Here is a 24,201-nt window from a genome sequence, read left to right on the forward strand (position 1 = left end):
TACTGCTTTCTTCTTTTTCTTTTCTTTTTCTTTTTTTTTAATGTGCTAAAAAAATAAAAACAAACCCAAAACCTAATGCCCAGGAAACATAAAATGTAGCTTAGAGGCAGTTTCTTTTCAATATTTACAATGGATTTTCCTCTAGTTTGACTCCGTAAAACCCTTCCACGCTCGTCAGCCGGGTCGGGCGGCAGGGAGGGAGCACGGCCCCGGCATCGCTGCTGAGCCCACGGATGCTCTTAGCGGCCGAGAAAGCATTCAGAGCTTGGAAGAGAAGAAACATTAGCTGGGATTTGGGGATTTTTTTTTTTTTTTTTCCTTTTTCTCTCTTTTTCTCCAGCTGAATGGCAAAAGACGACTCTGATAGCATTAAAACGAGGCGAACCCCCAAATCCAAGTCTCTCCGTAGCGCAGCGGCGGCTCGTTCCGGCGATGCTTTGCACGGGATACGGCACCGAGGAGCGCCAAATGCTTCCGAGACGTGAATTTGTTCATCCTCACACCAGCCCTGTGAGGTAGGAGAGCAGCATCACCCCCAGGGGGGAAACTGAGGCACGGAGCAGTGCTTTGCTTGCTTGCTTGCTTTCCTTTTTGCCCCATGGCAGGAGAGGCAGCCAGCGGCACAAGCTCTGCCTGCTCGCTGCCTGCCTGCCTGCCTGCAACTCCTCCCCGGCACGACCCAGCGAGCAGAAATCCATTTTAACCTCTTCCTCAATCCTGCCTGGAGGCTCCCTATGTCTCCCTGCCCCAACTTAAAAGCTCCGCATCCTTCCTCACCCCACGGAGAGGGACGTTGCGGGACAGCAGCCGACTCCCCGCGTGCCCCAGGACAGGGCAGGGCTGGGGCTGCTCCTTGCTTATTGGGGGCGGAAATTCCAATGAAAAAAATAAACCCAAATTATTTCTGCTAGGAGAAAAACAAGGCAGAGAGGAGCTGACGGCACCGCTCACCCCTCCGTGCGGAGGTTTCCCCTAAATTACCTTTTATTCTGGCACAAAGAGAGCGGCTAGAGGAGCTACCGTGGGGCCGGGGATCCTTCCTGCTTGCTTTTGGGGTTCACTAGAGCTTTTTTTTCTTGTTTATTCATTCCAGGCCTGATCCAGGGCTCGCTCGCGTCTCCTGCCACCCATCTCACCGGCCAGCCGCGCTGGGGATCCTGCTTTATCCCGCTTTTGCTCTTCCCAGCTCAGCGTGGCTCCAGAGAAAGATGGGAGATGCTTGGAGGCGTCTTCCTTACTGCAAATCACTTTATATAAATAATCTCCCTTGAGAAAACAAAGAGATTTCCCCCCCTAAAAAAAAAAAAAAAGCACCGATCGCTCCTACGTTACGGCAGTGGGACCGGCTTGGAGGTGGGAAAAAGCGTCAAAGGTTTCCCTGAATCATCAGATTTTAGGTCAAGATCTTCTCACTGCAACAACCAGATCAACAGGACTGGGGGTGCTTGGGGTGGGATTTGGGGTGTTGGGGTTGGTTTTTTTTTTATCCCTCAATGATACAGTTTGAACCAGTTATCAAAAACGCTTGCTGTCGAAAAAGACAATTATAATCACCGATGTCTGAATACACTGTTCTGTGCAAGGCTGGGAAAAAAAAAAAAAAAAGTAGAGAGCCAGAGATTTCAAGTAATAAGAAACCGTTTTTCCTAGGACAAATGCCAGTCTTCCTTTAAAAAAAAAAAAAAAATTAAAAAAAAAATTAAAAAAAGAGGAAAACCCCGCAGAAGCCCTCTCCCACCACCCTGAGGGCAGGAGCTGCTGGCCGGGCACTGCCAAGCCCTAATTTTGCTCCTTTGACCCCAAATTTATGGGGGAAAAAAAAGGGTCAGTGCTTCCCTACTGCCAGTGACGGGCCGGATCCCGCGCTCCTCACCCACCCCAAATATTTGGGGGGGGGGAGAGGCGCTGGGCGGCAGGCTGGGGACAGCAGCACCCGCCGCTCCCAAATTCACTTTACCACCACTGAATTTTCTGTATTTTTGAACTACCATTCAAGCAAGGGTCGTTTTCCTGCAGGTACGGTGAAAAATAGCAAGATGGGACGTAAGAAAAAATCCCGCGAACCTTTTAGAGCGGGCAGAGAGGTTCAGGCCCATCGGTCCTCAGGGTCGGATTCATCCTCTCTCTCCTCGATGTGCGTTCATATAAAAAAAATTGGCTCCCATTAATTTCTCTCTCTCTCTCCTCCTCACTTTTTTTTTTTTTTTTTTTTTTTTTTAAATTGCTTATCCTCGGTAAAACGGAGGCAAATCTCTGTAAAATATTTAACAGCATCATAGTGGAGAAGATGGTTCGACGCTGCCTCCGTGGCAACACAGGAGGCCGATTCGTTTGGGTTCTGGGATATATATAAATATATATATATATATATATATGGCTTCCAAGTGTTCGAAAAAAAATCGCCTGAGCTGGCGTGGTTTAAATACCAGCAAACCCCGTGTACCCCACTTTGCATAGTCAACGTGGCCTAGGAGTCCGTCCTCGCATCCCCAGGAGTGGAAGATTTCTGATCCCAAAGCTCTTTAATAATTTGATTTCTCGATGGAGTTGGATTGAGAAAGGCCTTTCAGCCAGTGGCAGGTTTTGGTTGGGTTTTTTAAAATTTAATTTAAAAATAAAAAAAAAAAAAAAAGGAAAAAAAAAAAGGAAAAAAAAAAAGAAAGAAATTAAGTTTGTCCAATTGAAAAAGTTGGTGGGCTCCAATTTGTCCAAGGTCTCAAAGAGTCGCGACATCTAACAGCTCTTGTGTTGTGGTGAAATTCATTAACTGGCTTGAAAAGGCCAAAAAAAAAAAAGCTGCTGCTGCCATCTTTTCCACTATGTCTGAAATTCCTGTCGTTCTCCATAGAGAGCTCATAACACTTGGTTACCTGCACATAACTCCTGGCTCATAAGAAATTATGAAACTTAACTTCTCTTTTCATTAAAAAAATAAAATATTCAAGACTATCAGCTTTTATATAAAATATCAGCAAGCCCCCAAAAAAAAAAAAAAAAAAAAAAATCCATTGCTGAGGTAACTTCATACCTTGAGGTAGCTTTTTTTTTTTCTTTTCTCTTCTTTTTTTTTTTTTCTTTTCTTTTTTTTTTTTTTTTTTCTCTCATTGCTCAAACACACAGCAATACCTGGCCTTCCCCCACATCTCCCTGGTGTTGCAACGGTTTAAAGGACAGTAACTGCTGCCGTCTTCCCTTATCCATCAACCACCCGCCTGCCTGACGCTGCACGAGCTGAATTTCAAGCCGGCTTTGGCTTTGGAGGATGCGCCCAGGAAAACGCCTGCTCGAGCCGGAGGGCTGGTCTCCACTTTAGAAAATAAAACGGGTAAAAGCATCAGTGCGAGGTTCGTTCCAAATTCCCTCCTTTTAGCCCCAAATTGGCTCACCCGGGAGGTTGCTCCCGGGTCTCCTCCCGCCTGGCGGGTACGGGATCCGGCATCATCCCTCTCCCCCAAAATTAATCCCAATTTTGCTTTTCCACCCTCTGGCCCCAATTTGCACAAAAATCAGCATAAATCCACATTTGGGCTGGATTTGCAGCAAAAAAAACCCGCGGCGCGGGGGCTCGGCCGGGGGCTCCCCAGCCCTGCGTGGAGACAAGACCTTCCCCTGCCTGGAAGAGGCGATGGCAGCAGTTACTGTCCCTTCCAAATACACAATATTAAAAACAAATCATTAAAATATATCTAAAATATAAAATCCACATAAGAGTGACGGGAATCAGTAACCATATTACATTCGTTTGACGTATATATTTGGTATCGTCTCATGAGAACAGTTATTCTTCCTGCAGAAAGGAGGGTGGTGGTTGGTGGTTGGTTTTTTTTTTTAAATAATGAAAAAAATCTCTTTATAAACTAATAAAAATGTGCCAAATTTCAAGAATATTTTTTCCCCACCTAGAGAGATTAGGGGGGGGTGGTGGGAATAAGACACAAATAGCCCCAGGGGAGTTCATGTGAGCTGGCACCTCCCCAGTTTGCTAATAAAAATATTCCCTGGGTATTTTCTGAAAAACCCCCGTATTCCCCTGCGGCTGAGCCCCCGGAGGCTCCGATGGGATTTCGGGGCACAAACCTGCTGCTCCGGGTGGGGAAACTGAGGCCGAGGGCAGCTGGCAGAGGACGTGGCAAAGGAATCGGGCACAAAACCGGCCCCGGATCAGCAGCAAAGCCGAGTCTCCTGCGGCTGGGCATCTCTCCGCTGCACCCCTCAACCCCTCCGGCTCCCTCCCGACCCCCCAAACCATTCTGCAAGCATTTAGTTCCCATAATCTGATTACTAAAGAGATGAAGATTAATTCAACGTTTCCTACCAAGCAGGGGTTTCTTTGCCTTTTTTTTTTTTTTTTTTTTTTTTTTTTGGTGGTGGTTTATTGCTGTTGCTTGAAAGAAGGAGGGAAAAGCAAAAGCCCTTCCCTCGCCCCTTCCCTTCCCCGGACAGTTTGCCTCGTCTCTAGGACGGGTCGTCACCTCCGCAGCGGAGCTCACTGAGAAAAATGGTCGCATGTCCCGCTTCTGCCATTATTTCATAGGCTTCAAAAAAAAAAAAAAAAAAAAAAATTAAAAAAAAAAAATTCTTTCTTTAAACTAACCTAAAATGAAAAGAAACATTCAAACAACTGAAAGGAAAAAAAAAAAAAAATCATCCTGGAAAACAGAGGTGCTCTCCTGGCTTCTAAGGCTTTACAAGGCACTGCACTGCAGGCAGCACAGGCAGGAGGAATCCTGCCCTCCTGCCTGCCCGCTGGTGGTTCTGAGACTGGAGCGGTGCAGAGCTCCCAAGGGACCCAAATCCATTTGGCGCTAAGGTGGGGGTTTTATCTTTTTTTTTTTTTTTTTTTGCCCACAATGGATCTCGTTACCAACAGGAGTTGGTAAGAATCCACTGGAATTTCTCTTGAAAGAAAAAAAAAAAATTAAAATAGGAAAAAAAAAAAAAAAAAATCAAACTCAAACGCTCCAAAAGGCTTAACATCGCTCTGGGAATATCCACCAGCCGCGGGGAGGGAGGGAGCGAGGGGTCGGGGAGACGCAGCCGCTGGGTGCCCCGGCTGGGACGGGACCTCCAGAGGCTACTTAAATGAGAGGGCAAATGCTGCACCCACGACAGGGCACCCAGCGCTGCGGTGGCCGCGGCTTCGCCGCACCGTCGTCCCCAGGCACCCGGCGCCGCGCCGGCCTCGGCGGAGCAGCCGGTTGGCCCGGCGCGTTGCAGCACCTCTCGCTTCATTTAAGTAGCTGTCCTGGCACGTGGAGCTAAAAACGGATCCAGTTTGTTGGTTTTTTTTTTTTTTTACCCTAGCCATCTACCTTGGAAGCCAATCAAACTGCCTTTTAATCTCGATCGGTTAATGAAAAAATTAGCATCTGTCTACGGTAACTGATTCCCAGCCACTCTTAAGCCCGGCATTGGCTTGTTCCGCTTTTCACGTTGGTGTCGGTGCTGCTCTTATTTCCTCCGCGCTTGCGTCTGGCCGCTCTGTCCCTTCTGGTGCTGCTGCTTCACCTGGGCCAGGATGTCTCGGATCTTGCGCTGAGCCATCTGCGGATGAGAAGAGCAAAGCGGGGAGCTGGGGGGGAACCCTGGGGCCAGCCAGACCCCGGGGGCGAGGGGAACAGCTTTGCATGTCATGAAAGATGCTACAGTGTTCAGCAGGGCTGGGTGAAGTGGCTCCTGGAAATCCTTTCCTGCCCTAGTTTTAGCGTGGTTTCCTCCAGAAGTTGGGTTTGGGAGGTCACGTTCTGCGGGTGCACGCACTCCCACAGCTCTCCCTGCTTCCCCCACCATCACCCACAGTGCCGTCACCCACTTCTGCAACCACCACCAGCCAGGCACGGAAAAGACTTCCACAGGAGGACACACACATGGCCACAACCCCGTACGAGCCACCAGAGAATCCACTACTGCTAGTGCAGGAGCTGCCGGGGCCGTACCTGGCTGGCGTAGAAGTGCCCGATGATCTTCACGATGACCTGCTCGTTCTCGTCGGGGGTCTGGTCCCGCGGCACCACCACCTCCGCTGCCGTCAGGTTCTGCAACTCATTGACCTGCGGGGAAGGGGCAGAGACCACCACGTCGTGCCGTGCGGGAAGGACGAGCCCCTCTGGGAAATCCCAGCCAGTCCCCTGGGAAATCCATCACTGGGATGTCCCCAGGTGCTGGCATGAAGCAGCCACTCTCCCAGGGATGTCCCCTGCCAGGGTGCTCCCATCCCCATCCAAGCATCGTTTCTGCTTACGGTTTTGCCCCCTTTGCCGATGACCCTGCCCGCGGCCGAGGCGGGGACCCGGATGTGCGTCTCCAGCTTCACTTCTTCCTTCGGTCCAAAGAAGTTCTCCTCCTTCAGCTTCCCATAAATCCTGCCTTGCGCCTGCGGAGGGGAGGGAGCATGGGGTCAGGCGCCATCCGACATGTCCTACCCCGACGTGTCCCCACCGCAGCACAGGCGTGCAGCCAGCTCAGGGATCTCCATCCCAGGGATGGGCCAGCATCTCATGAAATCCCAATTCCTCAAGGTTTCAAACCAGCTCAGCCCCTGGGAGAGCTGATGTTGGGTTAATCCAGCCACAGACTGGGCTCAAAATCAGGGTCACCGCCCTGCTCCTCCCTTCCCGGCTCCGTGAGGCAGCGGAGAGGGGCACCCCGAATCCCCCGCGGTGACGGCAGCGCAGGGGGAACCTTGAACTGAGCTTCTGGAGGGCCCGTGATGACGACCATGCGCACTTTGGAGTCCGGTGTCTCCGGAGGGGCAATCTGGAAAGGGGGAGGGGGGGGAGAGAGACGGTGGCTGCAGCGGGGAGCGGCACGGGCAGGGTGGCAGCCGTGCCCTCCCTCCCCTGCACCGCAGGATTGAGCCCTCAGCCCCGACCACCTGGGCTTTTCAGGTGGTTTTCCCGGCCAGAAAGACCCCTGCGCGGGAGGGGCTGGCAGAGGGGGGGTCCCCGCCGGGGCAACCCCTACCTTGATAGAGGCACTTGCGAACCGGGAGAGCTGCTTGATGTGCTGGCCCTTCTTGCCGATGATGGCGCCGACCGCCTGCGCGGGGATGAAGACGTGCACCGTCTCCTGCTCCGGAGGCTGCGGGTACAGCGTCACCGTTCAGGGCTCAGTGTCACCGTTCAGGGCTCGATGCCACCACGGGGATCAAGGCTCCAAGTCCCCTCCCAGGTGATGCCCACACCTCTCCCGAGGGTGCAGGGCTGAGCCACCGGCAGAGCCCGTGGGGTCTGAGCACCTTCTCCACCGCGTTTGCAATAGTTTAAAAGACCAGATCCTGCACCCACGCTGGACCTGACCTGCTTGCTGACGGCAGGGGATGCTGAAAGCATAACCCTGACCATCGCAAGGGTCTTCTCCACGCAGGGGAGATCCCCGAGCTGGAAGCAGGAGCAGTTTGAGCCTGGTGTTCACCTACCATGAAGGAGCTGTACGGCGCGGCCCCGGAGACACTGCTCGGTGGAGGAGGTACTGCGTTGGAGGAAGCAGGGAAGAGGCCAACCGCAGCCAGGTTAAGGCCAGGGATGAGGTGAGATTGCAACTGAGGGCGAGAGGAGAGAAATGTTCATTGCTTTTATCAGGGCAACCTCCTAGAGAGTTGCCGTCAGCCGAGACACAGGGCAGGACTGAACCCCACTCACGCTCATGGCGGCCACGTCGTTCTCGTAGGCTTCCCTCACTTTCTTCATGATCTCCTGCTCCGCTTTGCAGCAGTTCTCGATGGAGCCCTTCACCGTGATGGTTCTTTCGGGGTTGTACAGAGTCAGGTCCTGCAAGCTGATGGGAAAGCCAACGTCAGTGCTGAGACCCTACCCTGCCCGACCAGTGCTACGCTGGGTCCTCCAGTCCTTCTGATGGGTGCTATTGGGGTGCCGGGGACACGGGGTGCCACTGCCACCGTGTACTGGGACTGCCTGGTCGCAGTCAGAGCATGGACCAGCATCATGGTTTGCACTGGGAAATCCACTTGGCCTTCACCCAAAAACATGGCTTAAGAGTAAAACCCCAGTCCTGGCCATGAAACCAGCTGGTCCTGAGCTCTGCAGCCCTGAAGGGACGGGGAGGGGACACCGAAGGGACGGGGAGGGGACACCGAAGGGACGGGGAGGGGAATACAGAAAATATAAAGCCAAGAATTTTCAAGAGAGCTTTGGGGAGTAAAGCACCCATGCCACAGGCTGGCTCCCCAGCTCACAGACAGGCATCTCTGCCCACTCTCATCACATCACCCGTCTCCTCCTCATCCTCCCCATCCGCCCCGGGCTGAGGAAGGTCTGCCCTGGCTTCCCCAAAGGGAGCGAGAAGCCTTACGACGAGATGGTGATTTTTGTCTCCGTGTCCTGCTCCACTTTCTTCAAGTTTCGCCCTTCTTTGCCGATCAGGCGTCCCACAAAGTTGTTATGGGCCAAGATTTTCAGAGGCACTTCATCAGCTCTTGAGAGAGGAAGGGGGAAAAAAACCAACATGAAGGATTACTGCAGCCAGAAGAGGAGGGATTTGGTACAGAGGGATGGGGGAAGCTCAAGTCCCCTTGCTTGGAGTCCCTGGGTCCCCCAAACCAAAACTCCTGCACACATGGGAGCATCACACGGCTCCGGGCGTTAGGACGGTACCACAGCCCGGCAGAGAGCTGCCGACGGGATACGTGTGCACAGAAAGGCAAGGGGAAACCTTACGTCTTGGTGTCCTTCGCCTCCTTCTGCATGATCTCCAAAATCATCTTGCAGGCAGCGGAGCAGCCCTCGGGGGTGGAGTGGATGCTGATGGCTTTTTCTGCGGCTCCCGCATTTTCTTTCCGGTGCACGTCGATCCTGCAAGCACGGGATGGGCGCTGGGGCCGGGGAGCAGCTCTGCGGCTTCCCAGCAGTGTGAGCGCCGGCTGCTCCGCTCCCCATGAACCGCCTGGAGCTCACACTCGACTGTAAGGTTATATGCACCCAGGGAAGGTGAGAGGAGTTAATTCTGGCCTCGATACTCGACATGGACGCAGCAGCTAGAAGCTCAAATCACAGAAATCCAAATAAGGCATCAGCATCTATTTATTTTAAGCTACAGGAGTGATTAAGTGGTGGAACAAGCATGTGCCTGGGGGACGGGATGGGCTGTCCATCACTTCACATCTTAGATAAAGCCTTCCTTGGGGGACAAGAGTCGTAGCCAACATAAGGTCGAGGGCCAAATGCAAGAGCAGGCGGGTGAAGCTCAACAGGCTCGTGCTAAATGAGACCGGCTGAAGCAGTGACCTCCCCGCACGCCTGCCCGGGTCCTGTCCCAGCCAGGGCGGCCCCAGCAAAGGGAGACACGTAGGGAATTGCAGCCAGAGAGCCTGGCTGGGGCAGGCCATGGGAAGGTGGCTCTTGGACACACTGCCCTGCACAGCGGGAGAGCTGGAGGGGCCTCAAATAGCCCATTCTCCGAAAAAAAATCCAGCCTCGTATATCACTGCAGACCACTCGGCTCAACAAGGTGCAAACCGGCTCGTGGGAGAAGGGACTCACTTGGACTGCGTCTGCTTGGTGATGTTCCTGATGGTGGCCCCTTCCTTGCCGATGATGGCACCCACATACTGGGTGGGCACCAGGAGGCGGAGGGGGATATCCACCGGCTGCTGCTTGACCGGTGCCCCCGCGGTGACAGGGGAGCCCTGCCTGGGAGCACCGCGCGCCCCGAAGCCGCCCCGCCGCCCGTTCTCCGGCCCTTGCATGGACTGCTCGTCGGGGATGTAGGAGACCTTCAGCGCGTGGTTCTCCAGCTGGTGCCCGTTCAGCTTCATGATGGCTCTGGAAGGGGAGAAGGAGTCGGGGTGGGGGTCCCTCCTGTCACACCCCCATGCCGAGCAGCACGCATCAGCTCGACCCAAAACGGGCCAAGCCCTCCCTGGCGTAACGCCCGGTGAGGAAGCACCAGGAGCAGGGAAAGGAGACGTCACCGCTGCCGCGAGGACCTGGCAGGACTTTCCACCCAGCCTGAACGAGCCAAAGTATTTTAAGGGGAATCTCTCCAAGCACCAGGGGCAAGGACAGGATCGTGCAGGGAGTGATTCCCACATCTCCTCCACCTTATGATTTTTGTCCGATATCTCAAATCCCTCTCCCGGCAGGACTTCAGGGACTGCAAGAGCTGAAAGCTGTCGATAGATGGGGCTGGTAGCAAGAGCAAAGCGACAGCTTTGGCCACCGCTCTCCACACCTCCTTCAAACCCCCCCCCGGCTTTCTACAGAGACAACCCAAACTGTAGCTCTCCAGAAAGTGGTCAGTGACTCAATTCTTGCAAAAAAAAAAAAACCCAAACCCAAAAAACTCCCAAAACTGGCTGAACAGAGACTTTCCGTGCTAGCAGCCCCATCCCTGATGATGCAAAGGGACCAGAGAAAGGTGCTCAATGAAGCACACGCATTCCCGGAGGAGGAAAAAGCAGGGAAGAAGGGCTGCAGATCTGAGAGCAAAACTACTTGCACGAAACTGTTTTGCTGGGTGCTTCCTGGTAAAAGAAACTCAAACTATTTCACCTTATGGGGTGCAAAGCGCAGGGCTGGTGCGGATGGACAAGGGACGGGAGGACAAACCGGGAGCGTTCCCTTTGCTGGGCTCCACAGCCGGGCTCTGCCTCGTGTTATTACAGAAAGTAAAACAAGACAGCGGTTCCCCCATGAAGGTTTGCTCCGGCCGTGTATGCAACCACAGCAAATTTGGGTTTGACAGCTGAAGTATTATCGGCCGGGTGGCCATTTGGAAGCTGGTGCTTTGGCAGAGTGACCAGAGGCGACGTCCCTGGGGACAGCGGCGCGGCCGCCGTGGCCACATTTGACACGTGCCCGCCTCAGTGACGGAAACCTTCCCGGGTGAAAACCTATCAATCAATCCCCACGCTCCTGCGGGCTGCCCTCCAAAGAAAGTGCTGATCCCATCCCTTTCCAGACCCCTTCGTCGGGGCAAAAGGAAAGCGAAATAAACAGTGGTGAAAACCCAATTAATTTTCCATTTGCATTTAGTGCAAAGTCTGATCTTCCCCGGACAGGATGGGGAAGGGAGCTGCAAATCTCCCAATGACACGGCCATCAGCCAGAGAAGACACGTGCTGCCCGACGCCTACCAGCTCCTATGATATTTGGTCTCATTATTACTTTTTCTGGAGACATAACTCCTGAAATCACGTAAATACAAGAAAATGTCCACTTTTCTTTGAGCAAAAAGTTATGGTTTTACTCTCTGAACTGCAGAGAAAAGCCTAAAAACTTGGACGTCCATCTGAAGGTGAAGGAAAAGAAATCAGAGCTCGGGGAGGGTGTCCTCAAAGATTTGCTGCATTTGTAGCCAAAATTTAGGAATTGTGGGGTAATCTGACTCCCAGCACTGGAAATCCTGTTTTCTGCAAGCAAGGAAGGGGCCGAAGCTGCAGCAGGGAGGGCAGCCCGAGCTCCCGGGGGACCATGGGGCACTTACTGCCTGGTCTGCTCCCGGTTGGCATAGGTGACGTTGACAACGGCCGTCTCGCTGTCCGTGTTCACTGCGAGCAAAAGAGACAGAAATTAGAGAGGCAGCATGAACACGTCAGACGTTCAAGGCCCCCGAAAAGCTGAGAGACCCCCTCAGACGAGTCCCCACTCAGACAAGTCCCCTCCGGCACTCCCCAGGGATTTGCAAACGTTTTTCTCCTGCAAGGGAGAAGAGTTTCCAAGGGCTCAGGCCACGCTGGGACTCATCCTGGGCAGCACAGACCCTCCTGCCTTACTTAAAGGATCCCAATATGCCATTGCGCTCGGCAGCGAAGCCACCAAAGCCAACTCCATCCTGCCATCCCTTGCCAGAGCCCAGGGACGGTCCCTGGAGCTCCTCTGAGCCCTCCTTTCTATTTCTAGGAGGGTTATGGTAACTCTACTCTCATTAAACATCCCGGGGGCAATATTAATCCTCCTGTCTCAACCGATTGCCATTAGAGGCTGAGATAAAATCTGCCGAGCGGAGACAGATAGTCCCCGGCCGGCCTCGGGAGAGCATCCTGCACCTTCCCCCGAAGCGGCTGCTGGCAGGTACCCATGGGTGTGGTGGGAACGATGCCGACCCGGCATCTGATGTGGGGACACCCACGTGCGCTGCCCAAAGCCACCGCACAGGATGTGTCTTTTAGCAATAGGGAACAAAAAAAAAGCCCCAGCGACCGGGCTGAGACCTCTTGACATCTTTAGCCACAGCTTCTGCTGACAAAGGAAAACCGCCTCTCCGTCCTCACCCTCCTCCCCCCTAAAAATAGCTGGGGCAGAAAATATCTTAAATACAGCTTCTTTTTTTGGTCCTACCTTGCTCGCAGTTTTCTACAGTGCCATACTGGGCTAGCAAACCATCCAGAACCTGAAAAAAGGAGAAAAAAAAACCCACTTTACACTGAGATTGTCAGGACAGATCAGGGAAATACAATCAATCAATAAAGGTAGCTTTCTAGTCATTAAGATTTCACAAGCAATTAGACGAAGGAAGCTCCTGCCTGCCCCAGGACGCTGGACCAAGGGGCCTTGGAGCCAGCTGAGGCGGGGGGAAAGAGTCGGGGAAAAGTCCCAGCAGTCGGCGGGAAGAAAGGATCCATTTTGTTCCTTATACAATAGATAAATCATATAACCCTGTTATTAATGGGGATTTTTGTCGGTGTAGCTTATGTTGCTTCTACCAGTTGAATTTACACCTGTAATGGAAGAGGAATAAGCTACGTGGAGGCAAGGCTCTAGTATAATTAGACCAAATTAATAATAAAGAAAAGGAGAAATCGACTTTAATCCCAAGTACAGAAACCTGGGGGAGAATCAGTCCTTAAATCTGATCTACACTTCTCCACTTGCTCCTCTTACCTCCCATCGCAGCTGGGGTGGGATGTTTCGGATTTGAATTTTCCGGCTCCTGAAATAAATGAAAAGCGATTAAAAAGCAGATTTGGCGTCCGGAACGCGGCTTCCTTGCATTGAACTGTTGCACAATGATGTATCTAATCAAGCTTTGCATTGCCATACACTACCGGGGTTTCTGATGGCTTTTAGCTAATTACACCCAGCCCAGTCAGTGCTGGATTTATGCCGGGAGCTTCACCGAGAACAAGATGCCAAAATCCCCCTGCCCCTTCAGCACTGGCTGGAGCCCTAACGTGGGCACGGCTGGAAAGGCAGAGACTTTTGCCCGATTAAATAGAAAGATTAGAAAGCAAAAAGGAAGCCGTGTGTTTGAGCACTGGAGGCACGAAGAGACGACCCTTGGGATGCCACCAACCACCGGCGGGAGCTGCTGGAGCATCACTGCTACATCCAAAAACCCGGCTGAATTTTAACCGGGGAGATCGAGGCACGGGCATCCGGCTCCACCACCCGAGATGGTCTCAGGCTGCTTCTCCGCTCACATTTTTGGCTCTTCCTAACCTCACTTTTCCCAAAACAGAAACTTTTTTTAATTCCAATGCCAAATTTGCCCCGGGGGTGCTGTCCCCCCCACCCATCCCTTGCCGGGCAGCTGCTACAGACAGCTGAGAGCAGCCGTGGGCTCGTCCAGCAGCTCCGGCACCAGCGTACAGCCACGCCGCCGCGGCTGCCGGCACCCCGACATGCTGATGGACGCCCCAAGAGCCCCCACCTAAAGGCAATGACACCTTTAGGTGCCCAAGGCTTTGAAGAACGCAGCTATATGGGTGTAACCCACATGTGAACAGTGCCAACCCCCCACGGATGGCTGGTCCCCCCCATTGGCCTCTGTTTCTCAGGAATAACCAAAACCACTGAATTTTAAGATGCCTAAAGAAAAGGAAGATAAATGCCACGACCATGGCAGGCAGCTCGGTGCTGGCAGCACTATATCGAGTAAACACCCTCAGACCTGCTCATCACAGACCCGGGCTTCAAATTCAAATTATTTATGAATGTGTGAAATAATCCAAAAAAAAAGGAGAGAAAAATGAGATTCCAGATCCTTATCTTCTAATTACACAACTTCAGAAGGTGGCTCAGCTCATTTGTCAATGAGAAGAAATCGTCTCAGCATGAAACGGCCCAAAGCCATCGGTATGATTTAGGCACACAGGTAAGGATTCCTCCTCAGCCCCGTCATCCTGCGAGGTAAAAGCAGCTGCCTCGAGCAGCCCCTCTGATCCGTGCTGCCGACGCAAACCCACACACATCAAAATCCCCGAAAGGGCTGGCCTGGTCGGGTGGTTTCAAACAAAACCAGAACTGATGTTGCCCAAAGTCACCAAAGATTGCCCAAAGATTCAGACTGGAGGGATGGGACGGCCAGATTTGGGGCTGTTCTCCCCTCTAAAAGTCAAACTGAAGCACAAAAGAGAAGATTTTCAGCGCTCCCGCCAGCTCAGCCACGGGGAAGGCTCCGAAACACCAAATTTTGTTGCTACTACAGATGCAAACCAGGTGGATGAGGAAAAAGAAACCAACCCAACCCTTAAAATCGCAGCATGTTGTGGGGGGCCGCAGGAAGCAAAGGGGTGGGGGGGAGAAGCATGCTCTGAAACCAGATCTCTCGTTTACATGCTAATCCGCATCCCAAAATGAATGGGAGAGAGATTAAGAAATTCAGAATGCAAAGAATGTCACAGCCCAGGGAGGGTCAAAAGGATTTGAAGTGATAGAGGAAACCCCGTAGGTCTCCCACCGCCCACCCCTGCCACGGAAACTTGTCCAGATAGCTACAAGCATCTGCACGGGCAGAGCATGTGTTCTGCACATACGTGACCAGAATCAAATGTGCTATGGAGAGAAAAGAGCCATTTATGTCCTCACACCGTAATTCTGCTGGTGGCATCTAATTTTCTCCCCCTAGGAAAAAAAAAAAAATAAATAAAAAAATAAAAAAAAGAATCGGATCTCCTTTTCTGAGCTTGCTGGAGCGCCTGCCTGGGCAGAGCATCGCCCGCATCCGCGCCGGCCGGGAAAGGTGAGGGACTGCTCTGTGCCTCACTGGGACCGCTGCGCTTTTATTAATATGTTAATTAACCGGTAATTCCTCCCATCGCGACCACGCCACCAGGATTATTTGCCGCTCCTAATGGCCTCCATCGCTGACGGATACTAAATCCCCGCGAGGCCGTGCTCGGAGGGAGAGACGGGTCTTTTATCAGCCCAACCGGGTGAGCTGCACAAAGCAGAGCAGGATCCCGCGAAATCCCGGGATGAGTCGGCACCCCGAATACTTGACTCCTGGCGCATCTCCATCGGTGCCCATCCTGCCCCAGGGAGGGCAGAATCGGGGCCGCATCCATCACCCTTCGGTGAGGTCTGGCTCGATATGGAGTTGCCCCACAACGGGTGGAAACCTTCCCCTCCGATGAGCAGCCCCTGCTTGAATCCGGCTCCGTCCGAGCGCTCGGCAGTGACTGTGGTTATAATTACAGAGGAATCATGAATAAATAAACCCCGCTCTTTGCTTTGCTAGAAGCAGGTCCTGCTGTATTTAAATCCTCGTCGCGAAATGCCGCTCTTCGCACCACTGAACGCGACAGCCCGGTTCTGCCCGCTCCCACCTCCGCGCCGAGCAGAGCTTTACTCCAAATAAATAACTCTGCGAGACGGCGATTCCCCGGCTTTTTATTCACGATGTGCCAAAGGCGGGAGCTCCTCCCTCCCGCGCCACTGAAGGGCTCTCGCAACCTCTGCTCGCCCGACCTCGGCTGCCAGCCAGGACCGGCGCTCGTGCCCCTCGGGTGGGCAGGAGCCACGGACCAGCCCTGGCATCTCCAGTCCGCGGGAGAAGGCGAGAGCTCTGCCGGACGCTGCTCATCTTATGCTGAAGGCAGGAGCCTCCCAGATCCTTGGGGTGAGCCGGAGCGGACTGATCAACCTGGTAAAAAAATGTCTATTTGCAAATCTGGCCAGTTCCTGCGCATGCTGGTGGCTTTTTTCTATTTAAAAAAAAAAAGGGGGAAGGAAAAAGGATGGTAAACAGCTCCAGGGTTGTAAAGGGAGAGGAACCGCGAGTCCCAGGGACAGATCCCGGCGTCGCCCTCCTGCTCCGCGCCAGCGATGCTATTTGTCATAACGGGATTTTAGCATGCCACTACGTCCGTCCTTCAGCCCTCGAAAACCTGCCAACGCGCCCAGCAGCCCTGTGCAGATCTGCTGGCTCTCCTGCAGAACTGGGAGGCAAAGTGAGACCTTTGAAATCTCTTGACGCTCTCAGTAAACCCTCCCCGGCCGTGGGTTGGGCTTACTGGGAAAAAAAATCACCCACTTTCATGCAACCAGACTGTAACAGGAGGCTGCAATGGGACCCACATCACGGAGCCACACCACAGATGAGCATCTTGGGCCAGTCCCTCATTACCCCCGAGCAGTGGAAGCACCAAGATCTGCTCCATCAAAGGCTTTCCTCGGGTTTTCCTTCAACCAGCTCTTTAAAGAGCTCAACACGCCAACAGGTTAAACCTTACTGGGGGGAACAGCAAAGAGATGGAGCAAAATACCATGGAGCAACCCGGAGAATCCAGGAAAAGGACGGGGGGGGATCCTGCAACACCCGGGTACTGTGGAGATTTCTCACCCTCTCGTGCTGTACCCATCAATACTGCATGGGTCAAACCCAAAGCGCACCAGGAGGAACCTCTTCTCCAGAAGGGAGAAACCGAGGTGAAATGGGAAAAAGTAGCAGCAAAGGAAAGCCCCGTTCGTTCAGAAAACACCCACTGCTGGTCTCCAACAGCCCCGGAGCCAGCTGGAAACCACTGTGTGTCCCTAACGCGCCCAGAGCCCTCCCAGCCCACACAGCATCGCTGGCTCTCGGTGTCGCATCAGCAGCCGCATCCTCGGAGCCGTGCACCCTTGGGTGCCCACGGCACATCGGCAGCACGAACAGACTGGTACCCGCGGTAACCTTCGCAGAAAACCCTGATCACCCAGGGAGGCAGAATCGTCATTAAGAATCCCAAATTAAGTTTGGGGTTTTTTTTGTTTTGGTTTTTAATTTTTAAATCCAACTGGGAAACATCCGAGCGCAGATTCAGCCGTCAGCGTCCCCCTTTTCTCACCCCTGGACGCATCCCCAGAGATCGCCTTCGAAAGGGTGGCCAGAGCCTCCCGCTTAATTAAGAATCTGCTGGTAATTCCCTGGAGTGGACTGGCACGGTGGCAGCGGTGGCAGGGACCCAAGAAAGGGGCACTAGCTAGTTAGGAGCAGGCAGCCTGGCCGGGGGCCAGCGAGAGGCTGAAGCTGGCCGCTGCTAGCCGGAGGCGATGCCAAAGCAGCACCGGCACAGCCCGGCCTCGCTCGAGGATTCCCCTCCCTTTTGCACGAGCCCAGCGCGGTGTTTTCGAGGTGACGCTTTGGCGGGGGGCAGAGCCGACCCTCGCTGCATCACCAGCACGGGGGCATCCCTGCCTCCGGTGAGGAGCCCCGGCGAGACTTGCTGTCACCTCCTCCCAATAAAGTTTTGGCCACAGGTCCCAGCTGAGACAAGAGCTGCTCTCCCCCAGCCTGGAAAGCTGGAGAGACGTTCGGAGCATCGCATCGCCGTACCCACAGCCGCTGAGCGGGTCGGCAGCGGAGCTTGGGATAAAACCTGTGTCTCTCCATCGCACCCCACAGATGTGCCTCCTTCCCCGACCCCGCAGCACACGGAGCCTCGCGGTGCAGGCAGGGGCTCGCCAACGAACTGGGGTTATTTTGCCAACAGGATTTGCCCCCAAGCATCACCGGCACTGGCAGCATGGAGGCAGCTGGAGGGATCGGCGCGGCGGGCACAGGGAGGAGAGGAGGACAGAGGGTGCAGGATGCTCGGGTCATGCCGACTATTGCTTTCCGAGTGTTTAGCCCCAAACAACATTCCCTGTGATCCGCCAGGACCAGACACTCACACAACTGCCTGCATTACCGGCGCACGATGCTCTACAAGGCTCATCTTTAGGGAGCAACAACAACCCCCATGCACAGGGGTGATCTCACGAGTGAAACAGCCCCACGGCGTGGCTATCCCCAGCGCAGCCAGCCCCGTGGATTTCCTTCCTCTTCCCCCACCGGTCCAGGTTTTGTCGGGACAACTTGATTTCTCTTTAGCCCCAAAGCAAGGGGTTGATTTAGTGAACGTTTGCTAGAGAAAGGGCCAACCCCGAGCACCACAGCAGGAGCTGCTGGTCTTCTGCCCTGCATCGCTCTGCTTTAGGGTGTCAGCAATAGCTCTGCAGTCACCCCGGAGCCGCACGCACACCAGACATGCTTTCTGTGGGACGTTGGCTACAGCATCTCCCTTATATCCAAACACCTCCGGGACCTTCTCCGTCCCCCACCACGTATTTCTCAGAGCAGAGGTGACTAACAGCACCAAGACGCTGAGGGACCGAGCGCTGACGGCGAAGTACAGCCAAGCTCTGGGCTCTCCCTGGCCCCAAGCACCGACCCCGTCCTGGCCATCTCCTACCGAAACCATTTATGCAGCTCCTCGGGGCAGGAGGAGGACGGCCAAAGCCAGAGACATGGGGGGACCTACTAGAACTGAACAACATTAATGACGGCTTTTCAATCAAATGCAAATGTTATGCAAATTTGGGGGCTGAAAACACAGTGCATCCCTGATTCAATTAACAGCATTTCATTTATCTAGTTAGGCTTTGATTCAGGAAAGCACTTAATCTTGTGCTTAATGTGTTGTTGTTGTTGTTTTTTAATGTTTTAAACATTTTTAAATAGGAAAATGTGGTTGCTAAGACACAAACGTTGCCAGGGGGACTCGGAGAAAAGTTGTAGCAGAAATTACTTGCTTTTCCCTTATAAATTGATAGGCTTTCAAATTGCCGGCATCTCCGCGAAGCAGAAATATTATCCCTAAACTCCCTACATTGACAAGGAAACAAAAGCACAAAAAAGGAGGTACCTGCTGGAAGCCCACAGCAGATCCCTACCACACCTCCGAGCACAACCCAGCGCCGTCCGCCCGCTCGGACGGGATCTGCCTCCAGGCTTGAGCCACTTCACCCCTGATTTGCCATCTTTTGTGTTGCCCTCCAAACCGACACATCTCTCGGCTTCCCCACATGACGGTCGGTTGTTGTATTATTAAACCCACTGACACGTGGACTACCCAGCAGGACCAGGCACGTGAGGTCCTCGCTGGAAGCGTTCACACACTGGCAAGGCAGGAAAAAAACCACATACCAAATTCACCAGACGATGCTCGAGCCGGGCCAGCGATCCTAATTCCCTCCTCAAATGCAGCATTACTAGGGTTTGAGTCATACTTAAGGAGAGACAGGTATTTGAATTTTTTTCTGAATCCAGACCTCTTGACACAGCTCCTCACGGAGGTGCAGCAGGTCCAGGTTGAACTTCCAGACCCTTCGTGATTTGGAAGAAAAGCCTCAATGTGGGAACGGGGAGAACCATGGAAAATTCTTCCCCTGAGTTTGCAAAGAGCCTAAAACCAGAGCTCTGAGATTCGGAGGCATCGCCTTTGTTTTGAGCATTAACGTCGCAACGTCAGACATCAAGAATATTCAGTTTGAGCGTATAAGTGAAAAAACACAGATCTGGGCTAGCATTTCCTGAAGGTTGGGGGTGAGCCCTAAATGAAGGGCATTTTTTACAGCACTGAATTTTTCTGCCAGAGTTCAGGTCGTCACTGCCCTCTCCTGGCCACGCTGCTCCCCATCACCGGTCCCCCCACTGCAGCATTGCCCAGGCCACCCTGTACCCCTTGCCTTGCTTCAAAGCCTGGCTTCACCGCTGAAGCTGCTGATTGAGGCAGATTTGGACTACGACCTGGGCTGTGATATGGGGCAGGTCAGGCATAGTCCCACAGAGCAAGAAAAAAAAGTGGTAGAACCCCATCAGAAAGCCCCCAAATGTGCTACAGTTGAGCAGGATCCAGGAGGGATGGAACGGGAAAGGAGAAGACCATCCCTTTTCTTGTCCTGAAAAGTGACCCAGCTTGCAGCCTGCTCAGGAAACACTGATTTAAACGACGACTTTTCCGTATCTCCCATAAAGAAAAAGCAAAGGTCTCCCAAAGAATCATCCCCCTGCCTCCAAAACACCTTCTCCCACCAGACCTCAACTTAATGTCATCAGTGCAACAAACTCTTAAACTCTAACACCCTTTCTTCTAAAAGAATCCTGTGTTATTTCGAGCTGCTATCCTCCTTCCTTCCAACCCCGGTGACCTGCTTGCCCTCATACCCTAAATCTTCACGAAGAAACAACTTCTCTATAACCACACACCGGTGAAAAGCCTCCGTGGCCAGTGGTTGCTGTTCACTGGGGGACCTGGCCAAGGCAAGAGAGGAAAGTCCCAGCTGCGCCTGTGCAACAGCAAAGCCAGAGCTGCAGGGTGGCTGCCGGGAAAGAGATTTGGGGGTGGAATAAAAGGAAGAGGAGGTTGAGAAAGAAATATGCAAATATGTATAATGACAAGATTAAAGCAGCAGTAGCAGAAAGAAAAGCAGAGGGAAAACCGGGCTCATCCCTTGAAGAGAAACGATCCAAGAGGCCCCTCCTGAGGAGATCAGGCCAAGCCAACAAAGACATTTGGCTTCCTGCAGTTGGAGGGATGCAGAAGTGAACCGGCCACGGGATTTCGGAGAAACACGTCATCCACGCAACAGCCTCATACAGACCCGCTTGCCTTGGCTAGTAGTTATCTCTGGCAAGCAAGCATGACATGATTAATCCTTTCCATCAATCATCTCAGCAACCAGAATTTGATCTTGGGCTAATAAATCTGTCTAATTGGTTTCTCCCCATTAGCTCTTTTTCGGAACCGCTTTGTACACGGAGAATCACGCCTAATAATTGATGAGATTTTTTTCAGGAAGCTGCCGAGAATGAGTTGTCCATGAGCATCCCTTTGAAAGCCTCGGAGAACTCATTCCTGTTTTTAGAAGAGCTGCTGCATCTCGGGTGCAGAGGGAAGGGACTGGTTGATGCCCAGAGCCAGGAATAATGCTCTGTCTTGTATTCCCTCTTCTATTAAACTGCTGTGCTATCTTTCCACTCCTCATTTTCCCCACTGATCCCACGTAGATGGTGCTGGCATGGAGCACACGCCACATCCACCCAGCTAAGTGCCAACCTCTGAGAGGAGCCTATACCTCGGTGCTTCAAAAAGATGCAAGAAATCTCAAAGAAATCTCAAAAACCCTTATCTTCAGCTTGCCCAGAGGAAGACTCTAGTCATCCCCCAGACTTCTGCAGTCAGTCCTTGCCAAAGTCAATACATCAAGTATCTGCAGACAGGACAAGTTTAACAGTAAGTAATAGAGAGGAAAGATGGATGAGTTTTATACAATGCATCCATTTTGCATTATCTTTCCATTCTAATTTGCTGGCGGGTCGCCACGTATTGAAAGGCTCTTTCTGATGCTCTGAACGTACCCCAAAGCCAAGCCCAGCTAAACTCGGTGGGTTCCCACAACCGGCAACGCAACCCCAAAGCTCAGCGGGACACGTTGCCTCTGACAAACAGGTGACAGACAACACACCAGTTCCCTCCCAGCCACCTCCAGCCACGGGGCAGCTCGGTCCCACTGTGACCCAGCAGCCAGCAAGACACGTTGAGGGATTTTCATCCCTTAAGAAAAATCTAAAATTTCAATTCTCAATCTAACCTTAATCAAACCTGAACCCCGAGCTGGCACTGGCTGGACTATGAACACGCCAACAAATGTGATGTTTAAAGACAAATTTTCTTGCAGACCATTACATGTGGAGGGATGGCAGAAGTGGGACTTGTTCCTCGCCGCATCTTTTGCCCGCGGACCTCGAAGCGCTTCCAAGACCATCACTTCAGAGCACAGCACAACGCAACAAACTCTAAGGTAGCCGGGCAAGGGAGCACGCAGCATCACCTGCGTGTCCGCAAAGTGTCGAAGGGAGCATTGCCAACTCCGCACGGCTGTTAGCTTCCCTCCATCCCTGATGCCGATACAAAAACCTGAATAAAAGCACACACGAGATGAAGTATATTCTGCATTTTGGTGCATTCTGCACATTTCAGAGCATTTCCCTTCACCCACCAGGGCCAACTTTGAATAGAAAAGGTCCTAAGCGTGGATGCTCACTCAGCCACCTGCCTCCAGGAGCTACGACATCAGCCAGCGATACAGGAGACGTCGCAGTCCACCAGGTCTCCTGCCATCCTCCCCCAAATCCGACGATGCATAAAACAAAAGCTCAGATGGTATGAACCCCACAGCATGGCCACACGGACTCCCACCCTTCATTACTGCCTTCGTTAGGGTGCCGGGGATGGGGTTTCAGCATGCAGCTGGGTGCCACCCATGAACCTCTCGCCCACTTCTCCTTGCCACGAGAGGGCACCTCTGCCCTCCTCCAGTGCCCGAGATGCATTTCTAACTGGTTTCCAGTGGCTCTGATAGCACTACGGGCTCGGGGATGCTTTGAGATGAGTTCAGGCTTCGCAAAGCAGCCAAGTGAAGCTTCGGGCAGGTCCCACGCAGCCGGCGTCAGCGGGAACCCCAAACCCCATCAGCACATGCTCTCAGGTGGGTCTTAGGCCACTCTAATTTCTCAATAATTAAGCATCATTACCAGGGTGATTGACAGGTGTCACTCAGATAGGTTTCATATAATTTTGCCTACAGAAAGTGGCCAGGGACACCTTTTTATTCTGTATTTCCAGCCCCTCTGGACAGTGGGGTACTGGCCTCTTAACTGGAGATCTTACAAACCCCGCGGGCTCGGAGCACTTTGAGCAGGGGAAATAAGGAGGGATTCGTTAAAGCCAAGGGGAGCTGCAAGGATTGAGGGCCCCGACAACTTCCGATGCATAAGCACATGCCAGCGCCAGCACAAGAAAGGAAGAGGAAACAAAACCGCTTGTGACTTCTGAGGGTTTTTCTGATCGAGGTCTGTGTCGGGAGGAGGAGGAGGAGGCGGCGGCAGATGAGGCAGCACAGGGACAGGCGGCTTTGAGGGCTTTGCGACGTTACAGTGCCGGGGAGGGGCACAGTGCTGCGGACCCTCGTGCCTGGCAGGTATAGATTTGTCAGATAAGACTGGACCAAAAAATCGATATAAGATAGTCTCCGTGTGGGGCTCTGTGCCAGTGGCGCTGAGTCTGTTTTAAGCCAAATCAGGTTGAACCAGTGCAGCGATTGCACGCAGACAAGCCCTCCGAGATCAAAGCAGACTCCTAAAGGGCGAATCCAGAAGTTACAACATGGATTATACTATCTTACGAACTTAATTCAAGGGTGGAGACCCTTTTGCCAAAACTCAAGTTAAAACCCGTGATGCCGTACCGTACTCAGACCTGCCAGTCCTCCCAGTTCGGGTGGGGAGGTGGTGGGGGGGCGGTTTCAGACCTCCAGCAGCCCGGGCTGCGAGCAGCATGCTTGTCCCCATCACGGCGGGCACAAATCCCAGCCCAGATCCCAGACAGGAGCTCCCAAATCCCCTTCCAGCCCTGGCACCAGCATTGGCAGGTCCAGGCAAGGACGACACACAGACCTGCGGCAGGTTTGGTGTCGCAGCCGGGGCTGCGGCTGAGCCCCAGCTGGGTTACAACTGCGATGTATTTTCCACTGAAAAATGCAAGTGAAATCAAAATGCTTCCGTTCTTCTGTCTAAGGGAAGGTAAAGAGAAGAAACTAACTGAGATGAAAAAGTACAAGTGAGGTGGGTTTTTTTGCTTCTTCATCTCCAGCATAAATTTTGAATAGAAGAACCGAGTTCTTCACCAAATCTGGTTGAAACCAGACTCGCTTTCTCTTGAATTTCCTCTTCAGAAAGGAGGTGAGGGCAAAGCGAAACTCTTCTAAGAAAACGCGATCTAGCGTTTTCATTGAAAAATGAGAAATTAAAGTTTCTCACGCAGAGCCCACAAAAATCACACTTTGGGGGCAGGAGGAAAGGTGCCAACGAACCCTCCTCGGACTGCCCGACCGAGGAAGCCAGCGGCGCCCACGGAGCCTGCGCGGATGCTGCCGTGCTCCTCCTTAGGCATCTGCTCGGGTTTGGGAGAGGGTTAAACCCCCCCGGCTGCTTCCTTCATCCCACCGGAGCTGGACCAGCAGCAGAGGAGATGTAAAGTTTCCAGACGGGGGAAGATGTCCCATGTTTGTTAGTTTGGGGTTGGGTTTTTTTAGCAAGAGGGTCATGAATAAGAGAAGAAAAGGGAAAGGTTGAGGCTCAGGTAGGACAGGGCAGGAGCTGGAAAACAGCAAAGACGGGGCTTTTCTACTCCACTGCCGTTCACCTCGTTACAGAGTAAAT

The 24,201-nt window shown here is 52.8% G+C and overlaps 1 protein-coding gene across 3 annotated transcripts in view; it reads right to left on the reverse strand.

Moving 5' to 3' along the window:
• Nucleotides 1–5,314: 5,314 nt before the first annotated feature.
• Nucleotides 5,315–24,201, reverse strand: part of IGF2BP1 (insulin like growth factor 2 mRNA binding protein 1) — a 29,620-nt gene continuing 10,733 nt past the window's right edge. Inside the window, exons 3-16 of one of the 3 annotated variants that reach the window (XM_050911719.1) lie at nt 12,840–12,888; nt 12,297–12,348; nt 11,443–11,506; nt 9,498–9,779; nt 8,676–8,810; nt 8,311–8,433; nt 7,641–7,776; nt 7,418–7,540; nt 7,299–7,301; nt 6,964–7,080; nt 6,682–6,756; nt 6,242–6,373; nt 5,937–6,050; nt 5,315–5,544 (exon numbers count right to left, since the gene is read on the reverse strand). In XM_050911719.1, coding sequence (XP_050767676.1) covers nt 5,452–5,544; nt 5,937–6,050; nt 6,242–6,373; nt 6,682–6,756; nt 6,964–7,080; nt 7,299–7,301; nt 7,418–7,540; nt 7,641–7,776; nt 8,311–8,433; nt 8,676–8,810; nt 9,498–9,779; nt 11,443–11,506; nt 12,297–12,348; nt 12,840–12,888 — 1,498 coding nt within the window. In that variant the 3' untranslated portion in view covers nt 5,315–5,451. The remainder of the gene's footprint in view (nt 5,545–5,936; nt 6,051–6,241; nt 6,374–6,681; nt 6,757–6,963; nt 7,081–7,298; nt 7,302–7,417; nt 7,541–7,640; nt 7,777–8,310; nt 8,434–8,675; nt 8,811–9,497; nt 9,780–11,442; nt 11,507–12,296; nt 12,349–12,839; nt 12,889–24,201) is intronic. The other 2 variants (XM_050911718.1, XM_050911720.1) reach the window with 2 other exon arrangements.

Source organism: Gymnogyps californianus, chromosome 28 (assembly GCF_018139145.2).
Source record: "Gymnogyps californianus isolate 813 chromosome 28, ASM1813914v2, whole genome shotgun sequence".
Classification (NCBI taxonomy): domain Eukaryota; kingdom Metazoa; phylum Chordata; class Aves; order Accipitriformes; family Cathartidae; genus Gymnogyps; species Gymnogyps californianus.